General features: G+C 35.9%; 1 protein-coding gene and 1 long non-coding RNA gene across 2 annotated transcripts; both read left to right on the forward strand.

Moving 5' to 3' along the window:
* The first annotated feature begins 4,872 nt into the window (after positions 1 to 4,872).
* LOC120286069 (transcription factor bHLH162-like) lies at positions 4,873 to 7,675 on the forward strand. Its single transcript, XM_039312350.1, has 3 exons — positions 4,873 to 5,166; positions 6,344 to 6,682; positions 7,411 to 7,675. Exons 2-3 carry the CDS (start codon positions 6,422 to 6,424, stop codon positions 7,492 to 7,494), a joined length of 345 nt encoding a protein of 114 aa, XP_039168284.1. The 5' UTR covers positions 4,873 to 5,166; positions 6,344 to 6,421; the 3' UTR covers positions 7,495 to 7,675.
* Positions 7,676 to 16,476: 8,801 nt separating this feature from the next.
* On the forward strand, positions 16,477 to 18,776 carry LOC104445266. Its single transcript, XR_005551127.1, has 3 exons — positions 16,477 to 16,728; positions 17,417 to 17,754; positions 18,438 to 18,776. It is a non-coding gene; the product is annotated as an uncharacterized LOC104445266 (long non-coding RNA).
* The last annotated feature ends 3,943 nt before the right edge of the window (positions 18,777 to 22,719 follow it).

Below are 22,719 nucleotides of genomic sequence, written 5' to 3' on the forward strand. Positions count from 1 at the left end.
CTAGGCTAGTTGGATTTAGTGTCGAAGGGACTTGATTAGAAAATTTATGAAAGTAAAAAGACAATATTAGACAGATTAAAAGTATATGGACTTGATCAGAAAATGTGTGAAAATATAGGAAGACTTGATCAGAAAATGTGTGAAAATATAGGAACAAATATAAAATTCTTCCTTTTATTGTTTTGCCGTTGTCAAAGAACTTCAGATGGTAATACATAAGTATTGTCAACACCAGGATAATAAGTCTTCAAAGTTCTTCATTTAAAAGAAAGATATAATCGAAGACCTATCAACTTTTAACACTGATCGAGCGTGTATAACAAACTTTCTCTTTGAAAATTACTTATGACAAGCTTGTTGGGATTCATTAATTACTCAGACCCTTTATTCTATCCAAAGCTTAGTGTGTAATCTTTCCTTTGCCGCTAGCTATTAATGCTTGTTGTTCAATGTTGATCCAATATGATGTGGGGGTACAGATGGATAAGTGCAAAAAACGGGATTTTTTGTTTTGATCGTTGGTCAATTGAAAACTTAGAAGTATTAACATTATCAGTTGAGAACTTAAGATTTAAAAAAAGTCTCAATCAGGTCTTGAGCTCGTCAGTAGCGTAATTCAGACATTCGAATTCTGATGTGGTTCTCCTGTGGAATATTTTATTTTTTTACCACGTGTCATTTGAAACCTGAATTCAACCGATGATGAGTTTCGGACATGATTGTGGCTTTTTCGATATCTTAAGTCCTCAACGGATCCAAATAATATCTTAGATTCTCAATCTACCTTGGTCAAAATGTTCTCTTTTGTTTCTGCACTTATCCGGGGATATGAACGCTCGAAATCAAAGGCTCAATCTTTTCATTTTTTCAATATATATATACACACGCGCGCGCGCACATATATATGTATATCTATTTTTATTTTATTTTTTAAAGTCCTAGAAGAACAAGAGCAAGGTTTACAAGGGTAAAGATATTGACCCAATTAACTTAATTTTTACCATAAAGTGAATAATAGGGGCCACTCTTGCAGGATAATCAAGCTCAAAAGCCGGTTATGTGGACTAAAGTGTAATTAGCGCTTAGTTGTGATGATATCATATTTTGCTTTTGTTAAATATGAATCGTGTGTTCTTAGATTTAGGATTTTCATTAGGTCCATTACCAATGTAAAAAGTTATTTTATTCATTCACTATTGAATGGTTCGATTACAAATTAACCCTAAAAATATATGTCATTCATCTAACGATGAACTTTCTACAATGACAGCGGAGCTAATAAAAATCTCGATTTTTGCCCATATCTATTTGTAATACTATTATTGATAAATCTGCCAAAATAATTTATTCATGACATGGAACCGTGAGTTTCCAGATCCTTAGGTTTGATGCAAGTTCCCAAATCTTTTACGTTGGATCTACAATCCATTTTCTCATCAAATTGACTAAAATGTTTACATTGAAATTTTACATAAGGAGTTATAACTATATTGGTATAATTGAAAATTTTATAAATAAATTGACATATGTACAATAAATTTAGAATTGATTTGGTAATAATCCTAGTGATTAGTAGACCTATGAGAACTTGCTAGACTCTCGGTCCTTATAAAATCTTGTCCTCCGGTGACTATTCACACATTGCGTGATCTGCTCCTCCCACTAAAAAAAAAAAAAAAAAAAAAAAAACAAAGAATAGTTATTTCGTATGATCAAGGTTTCCTGCTAATCTCCAACTAGCCAAACTCAATCGGCATGATCAGCCCAGCCAGGGGAAAATTGACATCAACCGACCAAAAAGCATATTACCCGTGATGTGAAGAGACATAACTCATAAGTCTCTCTCCACAACCTCAAATTGGGTGACTATACTGCACAACTTTTGACTTTCTTGGTATTGGCGATCATGAAATTACCTTGAAAAGATGATAACGATGAGATAAGAACTTCTCTGTTTTCTTACTTTAATAGGAGAAGTCACTTTCAATTGGCCGCTATCAATAATCTATTCGATCCGAACAAGAGATGATAAGAGGTGAATTGTCTACGTATGTAATTATTTACGTTAATGATTTTGGTGCCATAACTTTAAAAAAAGTGGGGTTTACCACAATTGCTGTAAATTTTAATGTCATGTCGCGATACTCAAATGATGAATTAAAAAGATATGACTCCAAAAAAAAAAAAAAAAAAAAAAAAAAAAAAAAAAAAAAACAAACCTTTTTTTTTTTTTTTTAAGTTATCGTACTCAAGTTATAAATTGCAAAGTTATAACATTAAAGTTAGCGTAATAGAAAGTTGTAATATTTGTGGCATCCTTATCCCAAATTACTATAGACTAGTTTGATACAACCAAAATAGAATGTGCACATTTGAGTGCCTAAAGTTAAGAAATAATGGATGGGCCCCCACCATATCTTCGTCTTTCTTGATGGGCATAATAAAGTAGGTCCTTACCGTTTGTAGGCCTCCTTCTTATCCTTCTATGTTTGCTTGTTTGTGATATATATGCTAATTTACCTTTAGTATGTCTTATAATTTGAGTTTACTTCTTATCACGTGATTTCTTAGTTCAAAATTTCTAAGGATCACTTCTTGAAGTGAAGTTCTTGGAGCGAAATTCGTCCCTTAAGTGGGAATCCTGGATCCCTTGCTAAATGCGCAAACATTATGATTTTAATTTAGACCTGTACCGAAAAAATAATATCTGTTGAGCAATCCTTTAGGCTAAGTTTTCTATCCTAAAGCATCTATTTTCACTGAATACATCGTTTTTTTTTCTTAATTTGCTAAATCTGATTGAATTTTTTTATCTAATTATGAAACGAATAGAAATTGGCATTGGATGCCAACAATTCAACTATATCCTATATATTTTATAAATGGTATAATCGAAGTTCTAGAGATTCAAAGCTTGTGAATCACGCCCATCGTGCAGGTCGATGATTACGTGTGAATGCTCTTGGACAAAGTGGGGCGCAGAGGGAAGCAAACAAAGGACTGGCAATCACTTCGCATGCACTTTAATGCAGAAAATGGCAAAAGCAGACGTCATATATTATACGTCACCAATTATTCGTCATCCGGAGACAGTTTGCTTTGGGTGCACTTACTTCTGACTAATAGACTTACTTTAAAAAATTTATCATTATTTGAAGAATAGTGGTTCCATGCCTTGAATTTTAGCTTAGCCTAATTTTGAAGCAGAATTGAGCGCTGAGACCATACTTCCACTTTCTTACTAACCTAAGAGAAGCCATTATTTTCATGACATTTTCTTATGTGTCTAAAATAAATGATGGAGAATAGTCCTCACTAGCCTATTACTGAGTCAGCCAATTCCTTTTAGCATGGCCAAAATGGATCTTTAGGAGACAAATGCCTCAAATGTGGGCTCAACTTCTAAAGGGCTAATGGATGAGAAAATCTGGGCTTTATGACTTGACATCACAACGGGTCATGCCATCAAATGTGGAAAGTAGGTGTACAGGATCTATTAGTTAGACAATTTTTGCCTTTACATCCCTTGACCCGGATCCGAGGTTCAAGAACTCATTGCCCTGGAGGAATTATGACCGAAAAAGGAAACTAAGCCTCAAAGTCTAGAAAGGAACACCTATTGCCCTAGAAGAGGGGGTTTAACAAATGGTGGGCCACAAAATTTTCTTTGTCCATCTCGACAACCCTGACAAACTACAAAGTGGGATAAAGTGAAAACATTAGTCTTGACATTAGGACTTGGAATCGTGTCTGATCTTCCTTCATCCATGATGCCGAAGGTGCCTGAGTATGGCGTGGGGACAGATTTGGTATCCAAGAACTCTACCTTTATGACGGCCTTGAAATCATCTAGGGGCACTACGATGAAATTAGTCATGTTATTCCATCCTCCTATTTGTGGCTCCATCTAAAAAAACTAGAGCTTTTATGAGTGCTTTAGGTAAACTATATCAATTGAAGCTCCAACCAACTGAAGAAGAAATCACAATAAAGCATTTATTCCTTTATTTTATAAACTCGTTATGTGAAGTTCGCTACTCTGATTTAGTCTCATAGTCCCTATACTTTGAATTTGTCTAATCAAATTCTTCCACTTTCGCAATTTTTTTAATCAAATCCCCTTAGCTCTAAATCCAACGTATTCAATCTAATATGAGCATTTGACAACACTAAAATACAATGCAAATATAATATGTCGACCCCACGTGGATGTGTTCAAAAAATTTAGCTAATGGAGACAACTTTCAAATATGATGTGCACAAAATTTAGTCAATGCAGACGAAATCTTTCCCTATGTATACTATGACATCATCTGATCCTCATGGATTAAGTTATGCCAACTAAATAACGTAAATCCAATATCCCGTTCATTTATTTTTATCTTGTTATGTTTATTCTTGTGCTGGAAATTGCATGTTTTTGGCTATGGACGTGACTATTGAAATGGTAACTTGTTGTTCTCTTCATCTGCCGTCAACAGGGGACCACCGTGTGGTGATCATATCTTTGAAAGATTAAGCCATTTGGGCTTTTGCCCTTTTTCTTAAAACTAATCTGGCCTTCTTTCTTTTAGCTCAGACCTGTCCATTCTCACCAAAACCACCATAGAATAATATATATTATATGCATTGTCTTATTCTGATTAATTTTCCAAACACAACATATGAGATTACGTCCCTTATCTTTATCCTGTCTAGTCAAATAATTGCGACGCCAAGCAAAAACATTATGCCTCTGCAGAAGAAGCGCTTGTCTCTGTTCACACTCTGTTTAACTCAATCAATTATTTGGTTTTGATGGTCAAAGAACGTCCACGATGGTCCCATAAAAAAGGGGAAATTTGCCAACATAGAATTAGAACCTTTTACAAAGAGTAGCATCTGAATAATCATATTTTTAACTTTACCTTTTCTTCGCTTCGTGGTTTCAGTACGGCGAAAGCCACTGCAACGAGGGATGGATTCAAACCTATTATATGCACGCAAATTTCTCAGTAACACATGCTGCTCTGATCTTGGTTTTCAGTAGTTCAAGGTCGGGGGTTTGATGGAGAGGAAGCCCGGCTCATCCAGAGCCGACCGCAAAACGACAGAGAGAAACAGGAGAAATCAAATGAAGGCCCTCTTCTCCAAGCTCCACTCCTTGTTCCTCCGCAGAGTCCTAGGGTCTCTCTCTCTCTCTCTCTCTCTCTCTCTCTCTCTCTCTCTCTACGCCGTATTTTTTTCCATGGTTTTTAGTTATATTAAATACAAAACACCATGTAGTTTCCTTTCGTTCTTGAGAATGGGATTACTTTATGTTTCTATTTTCTTCAAGGTGCTGGTTCTTATGTTAATTGTAGCTAACTATTTGGAAACTTTCATTTTTCTGCTCCTTATCTTAGCTAGAAACATGGAGAAAATATCATTTCTTCAAGAAACAAAGGGTTATCCCAGACCTACATCGAAATATTGACGGTGATTCTTCAATTCAAATAGTTATTGAATTTTTTTTTTTAAAAAAAACTACATAGATATCACTATTTGAACAAAGTTTTCCTAAGTTTTTCTTTTCCATTCCAATAAGAATGAATACTGTGATTCACATTTCGAACAAACATGAATACAGCATCTATAGGATAACTTCCATCTTGAAAGTCTTATGGTGTTTTTATATGATATTCGCGATTCATCACACTAGATGGATATCATATTCATGGAATATGATTCACTTTCAAGATGCCTTGGTGGTGAAATGGTAGAGAGCTTTTTTAGAGATTTGTAATTCATGGGCTAATTAGACAACATCTTGCTTCGAACATAGGAGTTGCTAGAGATGTCTAATTGTCCAGGCAATAATGATAGTATGCTGTACCCATTTCAAGACTTTCAGTTCCCAAATGATAGTTTTTCATGATAGTTTAACCCATTTTTAATCCGATCATGCTCTTTTTTTTTATTCCTTTTTGTCGGAAAATGAATGAAGAAGAAAATCAAATTCCCCTAAACACAAGGAACCTAGCTAGGGTTTCTTCTATTACTACTCAAACACAAGAATTTGGGATGCCTCCTCATTCGAGCTTTCGAAAAAGGTTTAGCGAGGTGTAGATTCTAAAGGGCCTGGTAGTTTTGACCACAATTTTAAGAAAATTAAGTGTAAGATTGGGGTTCTGTGTCAAGAGAAGTTTTTAAGAGGGGTTTAGTATGAGGTTCATCATTGGAATGCGATTGATTTTGTCGATGAGGTGAGTTGGAATAGTATCTTCTCAATTTCAAAGTCCATACATGTTTGTTTCAATTATATTTTTGTCCATGCATCTTGATCAAGTTTAATTGTCCTTGCTTGCCTATATTGTGGTTGTAGGAATCAACGTTGTCACAGCCCGATCAATTAAGCCAAGCGGCCAATTACATAAAGAACTTACAAGTGAAGGTGGAGAAAATGAGGGAGCAGAAAGAGAGGTTGTTAGAAATAGAAAAGATCAGCACGAGCATGAAGAATGGGCAGATGATCGGATTCAAGTCACCGGAGATCAGAATTCAAAAAACGGGGTCAATCTTGGAGGTTGTTCTTGTTACTGGATTGGATGGCCAGTTCATGTTCAATGAGACCGTTCGAGTGATTTATGACGAAGGAGCTGATATCGTCAATGCCAGTTTCTCTAATGTCGGTGATGCAATGCTTCACACCATTCATGCCAAGGTAAGAACTTGTTTATATTTTGAGCATAAAATAATTAGGTAATTATACATTTAGAACAAAAAAATTACTACAAACCTAGATTTTTGCAACTCATACCTAGATATGATATGTAAAATTATTTTATAGAGCGAGGTGAGGCGTTCAATTACAATCCACTCATTTTTACACGAAGAGGATGCCCAACTCACTAAAAGTAGTAAAATCTTGTTGATTATGAATTATCTCATTAATCTTATGCATCATATATGACGAGAGTTGAAACCTAGGCTGTTGATCCAAAATGAACTCATTTGCACTCGATGGTTTTGGATCTAAACCTCTGCTGCCTGTACATGTACAACTAATTCGCTTGCTTAAATACTTGCATGCAATTTGGAAACCAATTCGGGCAACGGGTTTTAATACACCTAACATCGATCCGACTCATTTAGGAATGTCTTGAACAGGCTTGAGAAGTACAAACTGATTGTAGTAGACCACTCTTGTCTGTGCAAAGTAATTTTATCAGCTGTGAAGGTATTGACAGTAAGACATAAGAGCCAACCCTGTTAATTCAAGCTTCAAGTATATACTAGCAAATGTTAAAAGCTTCAATGACTTTTAATGTATAGAGGCTGAAGGAAATTCCAGGCCAAGATTTGCAGGAAATATTTCCATTTCCTTCCTACGTTTCAGCTTTTTCAATTGGCTGGTTTTTCAGTATTCTTTCTAAGTCGAGTGTACTGTAGGTTGAAGATGGCGATTCTTCAGACGAGAGAGTGTCTCAAAAGCTGCAGAAGATTGTCAATGATGCTTATGGAGCTTCATCCTGACATAGTACCCTGTTATTACAAATCGTCTTGTCCTCTCACACTCTATCTGAGCAACTTCCTCACTCACTGACTGTATGAGTGACCATTAGCACACTCGTTAGCATCTAGAACTACTCATTGAAATCTTTCATTTGTTTATGTAGTTCAGGTGCTGAATCGAAGCCGCAACCTTCTTTGAATACTTCCATCCGCTCTTTCTGTTCTTCTTGGGAAGGGGATCGATATTGGACTTGGATCACCTTCTACGGGCACTTTCACGATATCTGAGGTGCGCGCACGACGTTATGACACATCGTTGTAATTTCCCTGTGAATACATTGTAAGAAGTCGTGAAATCATATTATGACGTTAAGGCAATTCGCTGTGATTAAGTGCAAAAGAGTAGTAAAAACTGAGATGGCAGGGTACACCTGTGTATCTTACAAATTTCCCACCTTCCACTTGGATGTGGAGTTTCCTTGGGATCTTGTTCTTCTGCTTGTATCTAAAAATATGAAATGAGAAACCTCACAATGTAGAACATGTATTCCTCTTATTGCATAAACGAGCGATCAAACATAAATAAACTTCTTTACCAAAAAAAAAAAAAAAAAAAAAAAAAAAAAAAAAAAACATAAATAAACTGGAAAATGGAAAATAAATCAGACCCAATTTATATAGTTTGGTCCATGTGATCTAATCCACAAGAAGAGCAGTACAAGATTTTACTATTGATGGAGCTACACAAAAAGATTAGTCACTTAAACACCTTAATGTTTCCCAACTTCTAATTACACGATTCATCAAACAGTATTTAGCTCTCACAAATCTCCGAGAAACTATCAGTTCAATCTTGCGGAGAAATACACAAGAACCATACCAAAGATGACTTTTCATGGAATTTTCAAACAACTTTGGGCCGCCAAAACTTAAACGAGGCATGACTTATGAGATAAAAAGTGAGAAAGAGAACGAACTATAAAGTAAGCCACCTAGTATAAACTCAATCTTAGCATGAACTTGGCTTTCAAGATGCCAAATGAAATGGCACTGAACTTTTCAAAAGGAGAAAAGTAAAAGATAAGAGTACATCAATATTATTAGGATTAATAAGACAAAGAATCTAATACTACATGAACATATTTATTTCAAATTATTTTTTTACTCATGAAAACCCTCAAAATGGTACAATTGTCCCAATGGTTCTATTTTTTTACAGTTCAGTCCAATTTCTCCGTTAAATGTCCTACACGGCAGCTAACGAGACTGAGGATGTTTGTGTCTCACGCCTATGTGGCATTTTTTTTTATTAGTAAAAGTTCAAAATACATTCAAAAATGAAAACTAAATTAATGGTCGCAAAAAGAATTAAAAAGTAAACATGAGTTTTAACAAAAGAAAACGGAGAGAGTACGAATAAAAATTGAAAAAAAAAAAGATTGAAAAAGGAAAATTCTCACCCTCAGGTCATCGCCCCAATTGAAGACACGTCTATGTACCATGGCCATTCAAGAGTCGTCCGTGTTCGCCATCGTTGCGAACATCCCTACTTCGAATTTCAAGCCGGCGACGGTTGCCGGCCTCAGATCTGGTCCAGATCGAGGTTGAGCGGCCTACGGTCTGCACCAGATCAGGTGCCGTGGCCACAGCATCGTGAATTCTCTGTTTAGAGCTCGCATGGCCTCGAGCTCTGTCCCGGAGGGCCGGCGTAGTCGCTGCAAACACTCCATGCAGAGCTCGCGCGGGTGCGAGTTCTGTCTGCAGACATGGGGAGCTTGAGATCTAGCTCGCATGGCTGATCACCAATTTCCATGGCGACGAGCACGAAGGTTTCACTAGGCAAGGCGCCAAACGACAATGGCATAGTGGTGGAAGGTGGGGTCGTTTATGGTGAGGAAGAAGACGCGTTGGGGCAGACAGGTCATTTCCTGGGAAGGCATCATGCTGTGACATCCACGTCAAATCTGTCATGCATGTATCTTCCACATGAGACGACATGTAAGACATGATACCTAAAATGACGGAATTGTAAGGCGAGGTAAAATCGAGACAATGATACCACTTTTGGGGGGCTTTTGTTGGTCCAAAAATAGTTTGGGAGTAAATATTTCTGAATAGCACATATTTAAGGTTTTTTGTGGTGTTAACCCACATTGCCAAGTCTGTACTATTATAACTACTCAATGCAGTTCACAATCATGGTTTCGTATATGACCATGCCTATGGTCATGCATAAAAGGATTGTGCTTGGTACCTTAAAGTGGGTGACTATGGGTGTAATTGCAGGGTGACTTGGCAATTTTTTTACTTCTATAGCTTGTGCTGGCTGCTCTTAGCTTTGGAGACATGTATCACATTTATGGGGAAAAAGTTAGGGATAAGTACACTAGAAATACTAAAAGTTGTGTACGATACTCATATAGTACGAAAAGTTTCTTTTGGATTACTTAAGTACTATTGTTTTTCTAAAAACAATAATTTAAGTGCCAATTTCGATTTGAATCACTAGATATCTAATGTGGCTATATTTATTAATTTCTCAATCCTATGAGGCTCATCGACGTGCCTAATTAGCATATAATTCTTAAATGACGTTGTCCAAAATTTATAAATAGTGATCATCTAAGTACTAAATTTTATTTAAAGTGCCAAATTTTGTTTAAAATGATCGCTTTAGTGTTAGTCATTATGAAAAAAACAATCACTTCAGTACCAGGCATGTCGCGTGATGTGGATTGGAAATTTTAAAAAAATTTGTCAAGTCATAATATAAATTTAATTATAAATGTCACGTAATCAATTTAACTGGAATTTTTTGCTATTAATACTTAAGTTATCGTTTTTTCTCCGATTTAGCACTTAAGTGAGCATGTGAAAACTTTGGACACTAAATTTAGCACTATACTCAACTTATGGGAACTTATCCCCAAAGGTTAGATAGGCCCAAGTCTACCTAACTTTAGATAGGTCTCCACCAAAATAGTGTTGTTATGTGGTGATGCACTTAGTAAAGGGAGAAGGCAGCAAAAATGAACCCCTCTTTCTCTACTTAGCTCGGTCAATTGCCATTATTACCATAGTCATGTCACCATCTGATGAGATGCACATGTAACTTATGTTAAAAAAGTAACACATCGGATAATTGACATGGTGTTGAGCAATTAATATACTAAAATTAAGTCATAATTCATTGATTTAATGTATTGGTGGGCTCGTGTTTGGTTTTACTACACGCTTCCAACACCATCCTTACCTCCACTATGATGGCTCTCCCTCACGAAAAATGGAATATTTAGACCAAATAAATTGAGAGCGATGATGCCGTAGTCGAGAATTATTGTCGATGTGATATCTGGGGACAAGGGCACCTCGAATGTAAAGAGGGAGAGATGGGGATCTACGACAATGCCTCAAGTCTCAGAGGGATGAAGGTAAGGGCCAGTGCCATGGTGGCTAAATGGTGGCTTGATATTAGCGCCCGATGGATCTGGTGGCCGACTGGCTGCAAGTGGTGAGAGAGGATTGAGAGAGGTCGGGGAAAAATTGGGTTTTGAAATGGTTGGTGAAAAATCTTATATAGGAATTTTATGCATGATGGCCATATCGCCATTTTTCAAGGAAGGGCCGCGTAAAATTAGGGAAACTCAAATTTACTCGGCTTGCTTCCACTGTTTGGAGTCAACATAACCTCCGTCGATGGAGTACTTACTAAAATCTACTTTGTTTAGGGAAATTCCTAGATTCCTTCCTTCAAAGCCTAGAACATGGTACAGTGTCACGCTGGATACGCTCTAACAGCCGCCGCAACTTCAAGCAAGGAATTGTTCCCTTTTTCTTTTTCTTTTTAACTTAGGCTATCCGAAAGAAACTAAAAGGTGCGTTTTCCTAATCTAAGCTACAAACAAGTCCCTAGTTTGTCTTTGTTTTTGGGCTAATTCCAAAAAAAAAAAAAAAAAAGCAGCAACTTTAGGTCAAATGACAAATTTGGCCTAAACTTTTTTTTTTTTTTTTTTGTCTTGTAAAAATTACCGACTTTCACCCTTATCTCAAACCCAGTCCTTATTGTTAACTCTCTATATGAAGTCAATCTTTCTTCAGGAAAAAAAGGCTCTAGTGACGCTCAATGAACAATGGTCTACAACTTCATATTACAACAAAGTGACAAAGTTTGCTCAGAGAAATTCAATTTGGAAATCTTTTGACTTGCCAGTGAAGTGTAGGAGATGAGAAACAACTTCACCATTATTCTCCAAGCTGTGACTTAAACAAGAAGACAATGAATAGTGCTTTAAATCTAGCTAGCAAGTGCACATGGTTTTGATGCTGAGGACAATCAATGGATCTAAGTTAAGGGGCTGGATTTGGGATTTAAGTGAAAGCTAGTGATTTTTTTTAGACAAAAAAAAAGTTGGGGATTTATCAATTGATTTAAAGTTGGTGCTTTTTCATGAGACAAATAAAAGTTTGAACCAGATTTATCACTTGATCTAAAATTGGTGTTTTTTTATGAGACAAAAAAATTTGGATCGGATTTGTCACTTGGATTAAAGTTTGTGCTTTTATTTATTTATTTATTTATTTTGAAATTAGGCCCATAGTTTTCGGGAAATCAAAGAAAACTCGCTCCACCACATAAAATTAATTAATCCTTCCATTTCAAAAGAGTTTCACGATACAAAAGAACAATCATTTTGGGGAATGATTAAAGTTTCCCACTATTTCTCAGCAAGCCAATTCAAATCACTATGATGAGCCCATTCCGGGGGAAATTGATACCAACCACGAGAAAAGCATATTGCCCAATAAACGAAGGAACGTGACTCATGTGCCATTCTCCACAACCTCAAATTGAGTGTGCTTTCTCCCCATCGGACAGGAACCATCCCGCACAACTTTTGAGACTCTTGGGACATCTGGCGACGATGACAATAAGATAAGAAGTTGTCCCCTGCTTTCTTACTTTTATGCGAAAAGACACTTTCAACGAAATTATCTTCAAAAGACGATAGCTCTCTCTTTTGGGATGGACCTACTTAGATTGATCCTTGTCATGTTTGTGGTGGACATTGCAATCTTCAGATGTTGCTTGTTCATGACTTATATGCGGATCCACATTTAGTTTGTTTAGTTTGTTTCTATAATCTGAACTTACTTCCGTCACTGAATTCACAAATATTACAATTTGAATAAACAACTTTAGTGAAGAATATAACACATGTTGAGCGATTCTTTAGGCTATCCATCCTTGTCTCTTCTAAACCATCTATTATCACTGGATATATCATTTTTTTTTCTCAATTTACTAAGTTTGCTATTGATTTTTATCTAATTATGAAGATTGAAATTAACACGAATTCCTAAAACCTAATTTTCTTCTAGAAACTTATAAAAGATATAGTTGACAATGTAGAGACTTGAAACTTATGAATCACGCTCATTGTGCATGTGGATGATTCCATGTGAATGCTCTTGGACAAAGAAAGGCGCTTGACGCTTTTCTTTGTAGAGGAGGAAGCAAATAAAGGACTGGTTTTTACCAAAAAAATAAAAAATAAAGGACTGGCGACCACTTTGTATGCTTATTATTCCAACCTAGGGTTTTATGTTGCTTTTTAGGGTCCACTCGTGCAATTTAACGCATAAAATGGTAGCAGGAGACGTCATTTATAACACGTCACAAATTATTCGTCATCAGGAGAAGTTTGCTCAAAAAGCAATTACCTGATTAACAGCTCACCAATAGCTTAAATAATTTATATTATTTGCCGAAAGAGACATTTATAACACGTCACAAATTATTCGTCATCAGGAGAAGTTTGCTCAAAAAGCAATTACCTGATTAACAGCTCACCAATAGCTTAAATAATTTATATTATTTGCCGAAAGAGAGTTCCATAATTGACTACGATCCTAGCCTATTTTTTTTTTTATAAAAGAATTAAGCATCTAAATGGAGACTGTGCTTCTACTTTCTTGTGAGGTTAAGAGTAGTTATTATTTTGATGTCATTCTCCTGTAAATCCAAAGCAAGTGATGGAGAATAGCAGTAGTTAGTCCATCACCACTAATTCGGGTTGCTCCCTTGAGCCTGGCTAAGACAGATTTTCCAAGCGACAAATGTCTCGAATATGGATTTAGCTTTTAAAGGGTTATTGGACGTGAAATATTTGGCGCTTATGACCTAACACCACAAGGAGTTTGGCCGTGTCATTAAATGTTGAAAGTCACCATGCCAGACCTATTGGTTAGACAATTCTTGCCTTTACAACCCCCTCCAAAACCAGGACTCCCCTATAAAGGAAGCCACAGGCCTAGATGAATAATGACCGGAAACTCAAGCCATGGAGTCTAAAGAACAGCCTCTATCCCCAATACGAGGGGGTTTAACAAATGGTGAGCCACAAGGGTTTCTTCATCCTTCTTTAACTATCTCAACAGGCTGCAAGGCAAATAAAGCAGATAAAGTGAGAACACTAGCCTTCTCAATAAGACTTGAAATCATTCCCAATCATCCTTCATCCATGATGCCTAAGGTGCCAACATATGGTGTAGGAAAGGCTCTAGTTTGGTATCCAAGAGCCATCCTTAGGATGACTTGGAAATCATCTAGGGGCGCCACAAGAAAGCTAGTCATGTCTTTCCATGCTCCTATTTGTGACTCCATCTAGAAAACTTGAGCTTCTATGGGTGCTTTGATTAAACTAAATAAATTGAAACTCCAACTGATTGAAAACGAAATCACAAAAAAGCATTTAATCATTTTTTTTTATTTGTAGCTACATAAGCTCCATTTTTCGGATTTATTCTCATATATATATTTGTTGAGAAAGAGTCTCTAAGGGCATTCATTAGTGTGAGAAGGTGATTCAAGCAATTTTGAAAATATTTCGTCCAAATACTTCCATGACTTTCCTAATCATGTACTTTTAATTTGTATAATCATATCCTTCTACTTTCACGGATTTACTAATTAAGTCCATTCGACTCTAACTAAATTCAACCAACATAACTATCAAACGACATCAAAGTACAATGTAAATAAAATATATGAAAGCCCAAATGGACAATTGTGGAAAATTTTAGCTAATGAAAACAACTATGGAGTATAATGTGTATAAAACCTAACCAATGTAGACGAACTTTTACAATCTCATACTATGACGTCATTCAACAACCCTATAAGTTAGATTTGGTAGGAAAAATACTTGATTAAAAAAATATGTGGAAATAGAAAGACTTGATTTGACAAGTTAAAAGTAGAGGAATTTAAGTAGAAAAAAGCATGAAAGCATATGAATAAAAACATAAAACAATTTCTTTGATTATTTTTCCATTGTCAAAGAAATTTACGTGGTAACACATAAGCAATGTCAACACCGGGATGATGAGTCTTCATACTTATAATTGTGAGATGCCTAGCATTTTTCTGGCCCTAATGTAGCAAAAACTTAAGGGAAGTTTTAAATGATGTCATTAAAATCGAAAGGGAAAGATAGTGGCTAGCATGATCCGCACATGCATGAAATATTGGTCCTTTAAAACTTTTTTGCAGCTATAAGAATTTGCAAATACACGTATAATAGTTTATCCTTTTCCCTTTGACCTATGTTCACTTTCCAAGACTACTCCACCACTGCGGGCGTCTTGAGGGAAAATTCTCTCGTATCGCTTTGGTGCATTTGGAGTTTTACTCCCGAAATATTTCCAGTGAGACTTGAACCCGTAAACACAAGAAGAAAAGGAAGCTCCATTACATCTAAGTTAACACCTTATCGAACAATTATTCAAATTGACATATAGAAAGTCATAAAAAAAAATGCATCAATATTTAAGTGTCGCGTAAGTTTCAACATTGGCGAATTTAAAAGAAGTGCAAATTATATGGGCTGAAAGATTTAGCTTAATCATAAAGTAAAAAAAGTCAATCGAGGCAATTAAGTACAAACAGAAACGGAGAGAGAGAGAGAGAGAGAGAGAGTAGTCCACGTGACATTTTAAAACGCAATCGTGCACTTCCGCACTAACTTTGGGCCATTTCGGGGAAAGAGAGATTCAAGAAGCCTTCACCATGACCCTGCAAAAAGTGAAAAAGACAATTCACTTACTATTCACGACAGCTCATTACTTTGTCATTATGATCCTGCTGCTGTCTCCCACGCAAAGAAAAAACCTTTAATTAGGTTTTGCGTTTGTCGTATTCCTCAAGCCGTTCGGCCTTTTGCCCTTTTCTCAAAACCCACTTTTTTGTTCTTTTCAACTCATACCTGTCCCTTCTCACTAGAAACGTCGTAGGGTAGCATAAATTGCATACGGGCTAATTTCCTGTAAAAAGTTAAAAACCCTCAACTTTATATCTAATTTAAATTTTTCTCTGAACTTCTTTTATCTGAAAGAAAACCTTCGACTTTCATTCTAATCCTATGTCTGTCTACATGTCCAAAAATCATCTCTAATTTTTTGAAATTATCAACATCAAGACCATTAAGATTCACGTCTTTTTCAACATGAAAAAAGAGGTTCATTATTAGAACTAGCATCTTCATCAATACCTTCACCTTTGTATGGAAGAACAATAGTCTCTTGATAGAGATAATTTAGAAGAAACTAGTGGCGATTTTTAGACGTGTGGATAAACTTAGGGTTAAAATGAAAATTTGGGATTTTTTTAAAGACAAATTAGTTTAGATCAAAATTGGGATTAGACCTAGAGTTGGGCAAATTTTTTAGGGAGTTACATATTACATTCTTAGTATTCAAACTAAATTTTCCAATCACAACATATGAGATTACATATTTTATTTTTATCCCATCTAGTCAAATAATCAGCGAGGCCAAGCAAAACGTTATACTTCCGTAGAAGAAGCGGCTTGTTTATGTTCACACACTGTTTAACTTAATTAATTATTTGGAATTGATGGTCAAAGAAGGTCCTCGTTGGTCCCATAGAAAAGGTGAAATTTGCATCAGAATAATCATGTCTCACCTTTACCTTTTTCCCGCTTTGTGGTTTCGGTACGGCGAAAGCACTTCCGACGAAAATGGGATCGGAGATCGGAGATGTTATATGCTCTCAAATTTCTCAGTAACCTCTGCCGCTCTGATCTTGGCTACTAGTAATTCTAAGTCGGGGGTTTGATGGAGAGAAAGCCCGGTTCATCCAGAGCCGACCGCAAAACGACAGAGAGAAACAGGAGAAATCGAATGAAGGCACTCCTATCCAAGCTCCACTCGCTTGTTCCTCCACAGTGTCCTAGGGTCTCTCTCTCGCTCTCTCTCTCTTTCACTCTCTATCTTTCTCTCTCTCCCCTCTATGTTCTTTTCAAGGTTCTCATCTGTCAAGGTATAGTTGGGTCTTATAGCCAAATTTTAATTTTCTTTCTTATACTAAATTGGTCCTAATTATTTGGAACCTCTCATCTTTCTGCTCCTTATTTTAGGTAGAAGCATGGAAGATCATTCCTTCATTTCAAGGTTTTCAGTTTCCCAGATGGTATTTTAGTCATTTATACATGCCCTTCTGGCCCTTTTCAGTCGAAAATGAATCAGAAGAAACTAAATTCCCCTAAACACAAGGAACTTATCTAGGGTTTAGTCTGTCTCTCATTTGGTCAACTACTGATTAAACACAAGAATTTGGCGATGTCCCCACATTTGATCTTGCCGGAAAATGTCTAGCAGGGTGTAGATTGTAAAGTGGTAAACATAGTTAATTACAATTTCAAAAAAATTAATCACAAGATTTGGGTTCCGTGTTGACGGTAGTTTTTAAGACGGGATTCAGTATGAGGTTCGCCATTGGAATGTGATTAGTTTTGTGGATGAGGGGAAGTTTAGATGGTGTCTTCTCTCAGTTCAAAGTCTGTTGTCTCAACAATATTTGTCAATGTAATCTTATCAAATTTAAGTTAACAATTGTCCTTTCTTGCTTATGTTTTGGTTTTAGGAATCAACATTGTCGATGCCTGATCAATTAGGCAAAGCGGCCAATTACATAAAGAATTTACAAGTGAAGGTGCAGAAAATGAGGGAGCAGAAAGAGAGGTTATTAGAAATAGAAAAGATCAACACAACAATGAACAATGGACTAACGATCGGATTCAAGTCGCCAGAGATCGGAATACGGAAAAGCGGGTCGATCCTAGAGGTTGTTCTTGTTACTGGATTGGATGGACAGTTCATGTTCAATGAGACTGTTCAGTGATTCATGAAGAAGGAGCAGATGTCATGAATGCCAATTTCTCTTATGTTGGTGATGCAATGCTTCACACCGTTCATGCCAAGGTAAGAATTTGTATATAAAATAGTTAGAACTTATACATCTAAAACTTTACTACAAAACATATAATTGGGGAACTCATACGCTATACATGATTTATCAAATTAGAAAGGTATGATCCCCTTGTTTTCATATGACGAGGAAGGCCCACTCACTCAAGTAGTAAAATCACGTTGATCATGAAACATCTCACTAACCTTATGAACTATAGGATGAGATTCAAAGCCTACATAGGTGAACCAAACGTGAACTTGTTTGCACTTAATGGTGTGGGAATCGAACATGTGCTGCCTATACGAGTACAACTAATTTGCTTGTTTAGATACTCGCATTTCAATTTGTGAACCAATTGGGTAAAAGCGTTTTGGTACGCCAAGCATTAACATGACTTAGTTTAGGATTTTCAGAACAGGCTTGAGAAGCACAGTTGTTAGTGCAAAGTCATTTCATCAGCTGTGGCAGTATTGACGATAAGACATTACAGTCAACCAAGTCAATTCACGCACCAACTATATACTGACAAAAGTCAATGCTTCAATGACTTTGAACTTTAAATGTGAAGAGGTTGATGTAAACTCGATGCCCATGCTTGCAGGAAATATTTTTATGTCCTTCCTTATGCTCTTTTATGAGCCTTTTCAATTGGCTGGGTTTTTAAGTTCTGTTTCCGAGTTTGAGTATGCTGCAGGTTGGAGATGGAGATTCTACAGATGAGAGAATATCTCAAAGGCTACAAGAGATGGTGAATGATATGCTAATGGAGCTTCATCCTTGATCTAGTGCCTTGGAATTTGCAGAATTATATGAATCCTTAAGAGAATTGTAGAAATGCGGTTTTCACTTAGTTGATACATGGAAAATGTATTGTCACCAAGCCATGTAGAAATATGACCAAGTGCATCTTAATAGTGATATAAAGTACAAATTGCATAAAGAACGGATGTGCTGCACTGTTGGATCTTTTGATAAGGTAAGCTGCACTGTTTCTGCAGTTTACGTGCTGAATGCAAGCAGCAACCTTCTTTCAGTACTTCCTGCCGCTCTTTCTTTTTGCTTTGGAAAAGATGATGGAATGGCACACTCGTGCATCTTAGAAATTTTCCACCTTCTACTGGATTTGGAGTTTCCCTAGGATCTCAGTGTTTTGAGTCATATCTACAAATATGGAAAGAGAATCCTCATGATGGAAGACGAGTACTGCTCTTATCGCACAAACAATTGATAGCATAGAAATAAACCAGGAAATGGGAAATATATCAAACATTGAACTTACATAGTTCGGTTTATGTGACCTACTCAACAGTGAAGCAGCACAAGATTTCACAATAGATGAAGCGATGCAAAGGATGTGGCAACTCAAATATCGTGTTTAGCTCTTATAATTTCTCACAAAACAATCAACTAGACCTCGTAGAAAATACATAAGAACCTTATCAAAAGACTTCTCAATTTGAACGCTCCTCCAATGGATGGAATTTCGTAATCTGCTCAAGAACTCCATCCATTTGAAGGAGAACCGACTTCTGCATAATGACAGTACCTTCCTGGAGCACTCACCCACCCCGACTTTATGTAAAGTGGACCTGTAAAGTGGACCTGTACCCAGAGGAAAAACAGAGAAATGCCAATCTTGGCGAGAAAGAAGAAACGCCCAGCAGACAATATTCAAATAATCAAATCATCATCCAAGCCTATTTAGCTTATATTTGTGGGCAATCTAGAAGAAAGCAAATCTATTTGAGAGGACTAACCTAAATCTTAGATGACATTTGAGTAACTAATATAAGCTAGGAAATCGAATTAAGGAGGTGGTTAAGAGACTCACATCCTGCTTCAATCTCTCCTCTCGAAAAAAACTCTATTCCAACCAGTACATCTGATGGACTTTCCAACGAATTAGATAATACACCGACTTCATCTACGAGGGAAACTCAACAAATTTCCACCGACAAAAGAATGTCAAAATTGTCCAGATCAGATTTCCAATTCTTACCAATGAATACTGCAGCAATATTTGTAAAACTTGACAAATCATATAAATTAATATCTTGTACTAACTCAAGCTTTTTCGGAATTCCGATTTAAAATAAAACTCGAGCATAAAATATATGAAATTTAATGGACCCCTCAAACTGTGAAATTTTCAAGCCAAGAGATTAGACAAACATCTTGGAAGCTCTAAAGCCACACCAATCATTTTAGAAGAAAATTAAACCTCACGTCATTTTCTCCTACTTTAAAGATTCAAAAGACTTGACTAAATTGAGAAGCGCTCAACAGAATCTTCAATCAAGGGAAGTGTTAACAAATTTATATAAATTGGGAAAATCTTTTACTTTTATATTTAAGTTTTCTCATTTCCTCTTTGTACTCGTAAATCCTCTTTGAAGCCTTTTTAATTAGGTTTAATTTCATATTTGGATTTTTTTTTCATATTCTTAAATCTTATAAATCAGATTGGATAATGTGACCCCATCAAGAGCTTGAAATTAGAGATCTTGAAGTTCACTTCCCTGATACCAACCAAGAGCTCCAATCAGATTGAAATAATTTATCTTTTATCAGTATGTTCATTTGACAATCAAAATTACAGTGGTGGTCTATTTAATTACAACAAACATAGTATCTAGAAAAATTGCATATACAACATTTTTGCCAATTCAATCGTAAACCTTGTAATTTTATCAATTGAGTCCCAAACATTTTTACATTTTGTTAATTGAGTCCATCATGCTAATTTTAGCCAAAATTCACTAACATAGATACTTGGCTATCTTATATGGCACGATCGGTACTAACGCAGATGAATTTTACTAATTTTATAATTAATTATTTATTGTTTATTTTCTTTTTCCTTTTTCCTTTTCTTTTCTTTGTGCTTTTCTTTTCAACTTTGGCCTGTGAGGGTTGCCAAGCCCTCACCCAACCTTGCCCAAATTTGGGCAAGGCCATGAGGCCCGCAACCATGATGGTCTAGGCAAGAGCCGCAACTAGAGTTGTTAAAGAAGAAATAATTTTTTAAAAAATAATTTTTATTAAAAATTGTTCACGTCGTATTTGGTTGTGTCATGTAAGATGGCCGACATCCACCTTACCGATTTCCTGCCAAAATTAGCAAGATGGGTTCAATTGGCAATACATGCAAAGATTTAGGACTTAAGACAAAATTAAAAGGTTTAAGATTAAATTAACAAAAGTGTAATATGTTTAGGACTTTTTGAACAATTTTCACCATAGTAGCCATGATAGATTTGGAAATCAAAATTATAGAATAAATATCTTGACAACCTTGAAAATCTAATAATTGTGTTTCAATGGGATTTGATCGATAACGAAATATCTTTAATTGAAAGTCATTCTTCAGCTTTTGATGAGAGGAGACGAGTTTTGTGGTAACTCCAAATAGAAAATATCCAGGTGAACAAGAAATAATTAGAAACCTTTACTTCAAACTTTGAACCAAACTGTACATACAAATCATGCTAGAATTCAATCGACAACAAAGCTTAAAGGTACAACCACTTTCACAACAACAGACATACACGAATTGTGCCAGAATTGAATCAATAACAAAGCTTGAGAACGTATAAAGATGTAATGCCATAATTTAATTGACATTGCAACACCCATGAAATTTCAAATCGAACTATACATACCATGCTGGAATTCAATCAACAACAAAGCTTAAAAGTATAGCCACTTCGGTAGCAACACGCATACACGAATTATGTCAAAATTTAATCGACAACAAAATTGGAGGGCATGCAAAATGTAACACTAGAATTTAATCGATGGCACGGCACCCGGGATAAAGATGTACGATGGAATTTAATCACCAATGCAATTTGGAAAGCTATGGCTAAGGTAAAATATAGTGTATCACAAGAAGGTAAAGATAATTAAAATATTATATTTTCATTGATTTGTGGGGGTCTCCAAAAATTACAACGTGGCTATTTAAAGTTACAATCAACGGTTATCAATGAAGGTTACAAACATAGGTTATAAGTAGTTACAACAAGGAAAAACCTTTCTTGTGATTACGAGAAGTTACAACGAAAAGTTACAAAGAGAGGTTATACAGAGATGTTACTAAAAGAGGTTACAAATAGAGTTACTACAAAGAAATAACTTCCACGTGGTTATGAGATTTACAAAGAGAAGTTACAAACAAGGGTTGCGAACTATTATTGACAATTACGTAAACTCTATTACATTGATGGTTTCTTCAACTTCGTCATCTTGATAGTTGCATCGGAGATTGTCGACTCCACTATCATCAAATCCTTCACGTTGTTAATCACATGTTGAAAATAACTAAAAATCGGATATTTTCTGGTGCAAACAAATTATAATTATAGTCGCAACAAGAATGTCCATCTCTACTATCAATTTTCATTTGGAGGTCAAAATAACTGATTTTTATAAAAATTGAAAATAGTTTTTAATCGAACGTATTTGCACAATTGATAGATGATTCCACTGAGATTTTAAAGGTCCTGGTTCTTGACCCTGAATCGTCGGGTAGCGGGACGCCCGTGAAACGAGGTTTTCAATCTGAGGTAAAACGGCATCACACTCAGATAAATTGGCGAAGGACGGAACAAGTTCTGACATCCATTCGTTTATATTTCAGAAATAATTTTTCTTCTATTTCTATTTTATAAATATATTTATGAGCATTTAAACACATTTGATAATTACATAAATTTTATATTCTCATAATAGAAAAAGAATATAAATGTGCTTAGTGTGACTCTCAAATTTTTTTATGACATAAAATTTCTATTAATTTGTTAATAATCTTCTGAGATTTTTCTTTATTTTTCTTTTTTTTTTTTCCTCTCTTCTTCTTCCTCTTGTCTTGAGCCTCGGTGATGGCTAGCAACTAGCTAGAGATGAGAGTTGGCGATCTCACCAGCCTTGGGAAAGCCACATCAAGGGCCAACGAGGTTGGCCTCACCATGGCC

This window comes from Eucalyptus grandis, chromosome 5 (genome assembly GCF_016545825.1).
Source record: "Eucalyptus grandis isolate ANBG69807.140 chromosome 5, ASM1654582v1, whole genome shotgun sequence".
Classification (NCBI taxonomy): domain Eukaryota; kingdom Viridiplantae; phylum Streptophyta; class Magnoliopsida; order Myrtales; family Myrtaceae; genus Eucalyptus; species Eucalyptus grandis.

Excerpts from the sequence above, each read along its gene's own strand:
- LOC120286069 (XM_039312350.1), top strand. The coding sequence starts at position 6,422 with ATGAGGGAGCAGAAAGAGAGGTTGTTAGAAATAGAAAAGATCAGCACG. Across the intron at positions 6,683-7,410 it reads TTCACACCATTCATGCCAAG|GTTGAAGATGGCGATTCTTC; the intron begins GTAAGAACTTGT and ends AGTGTACTGTAG.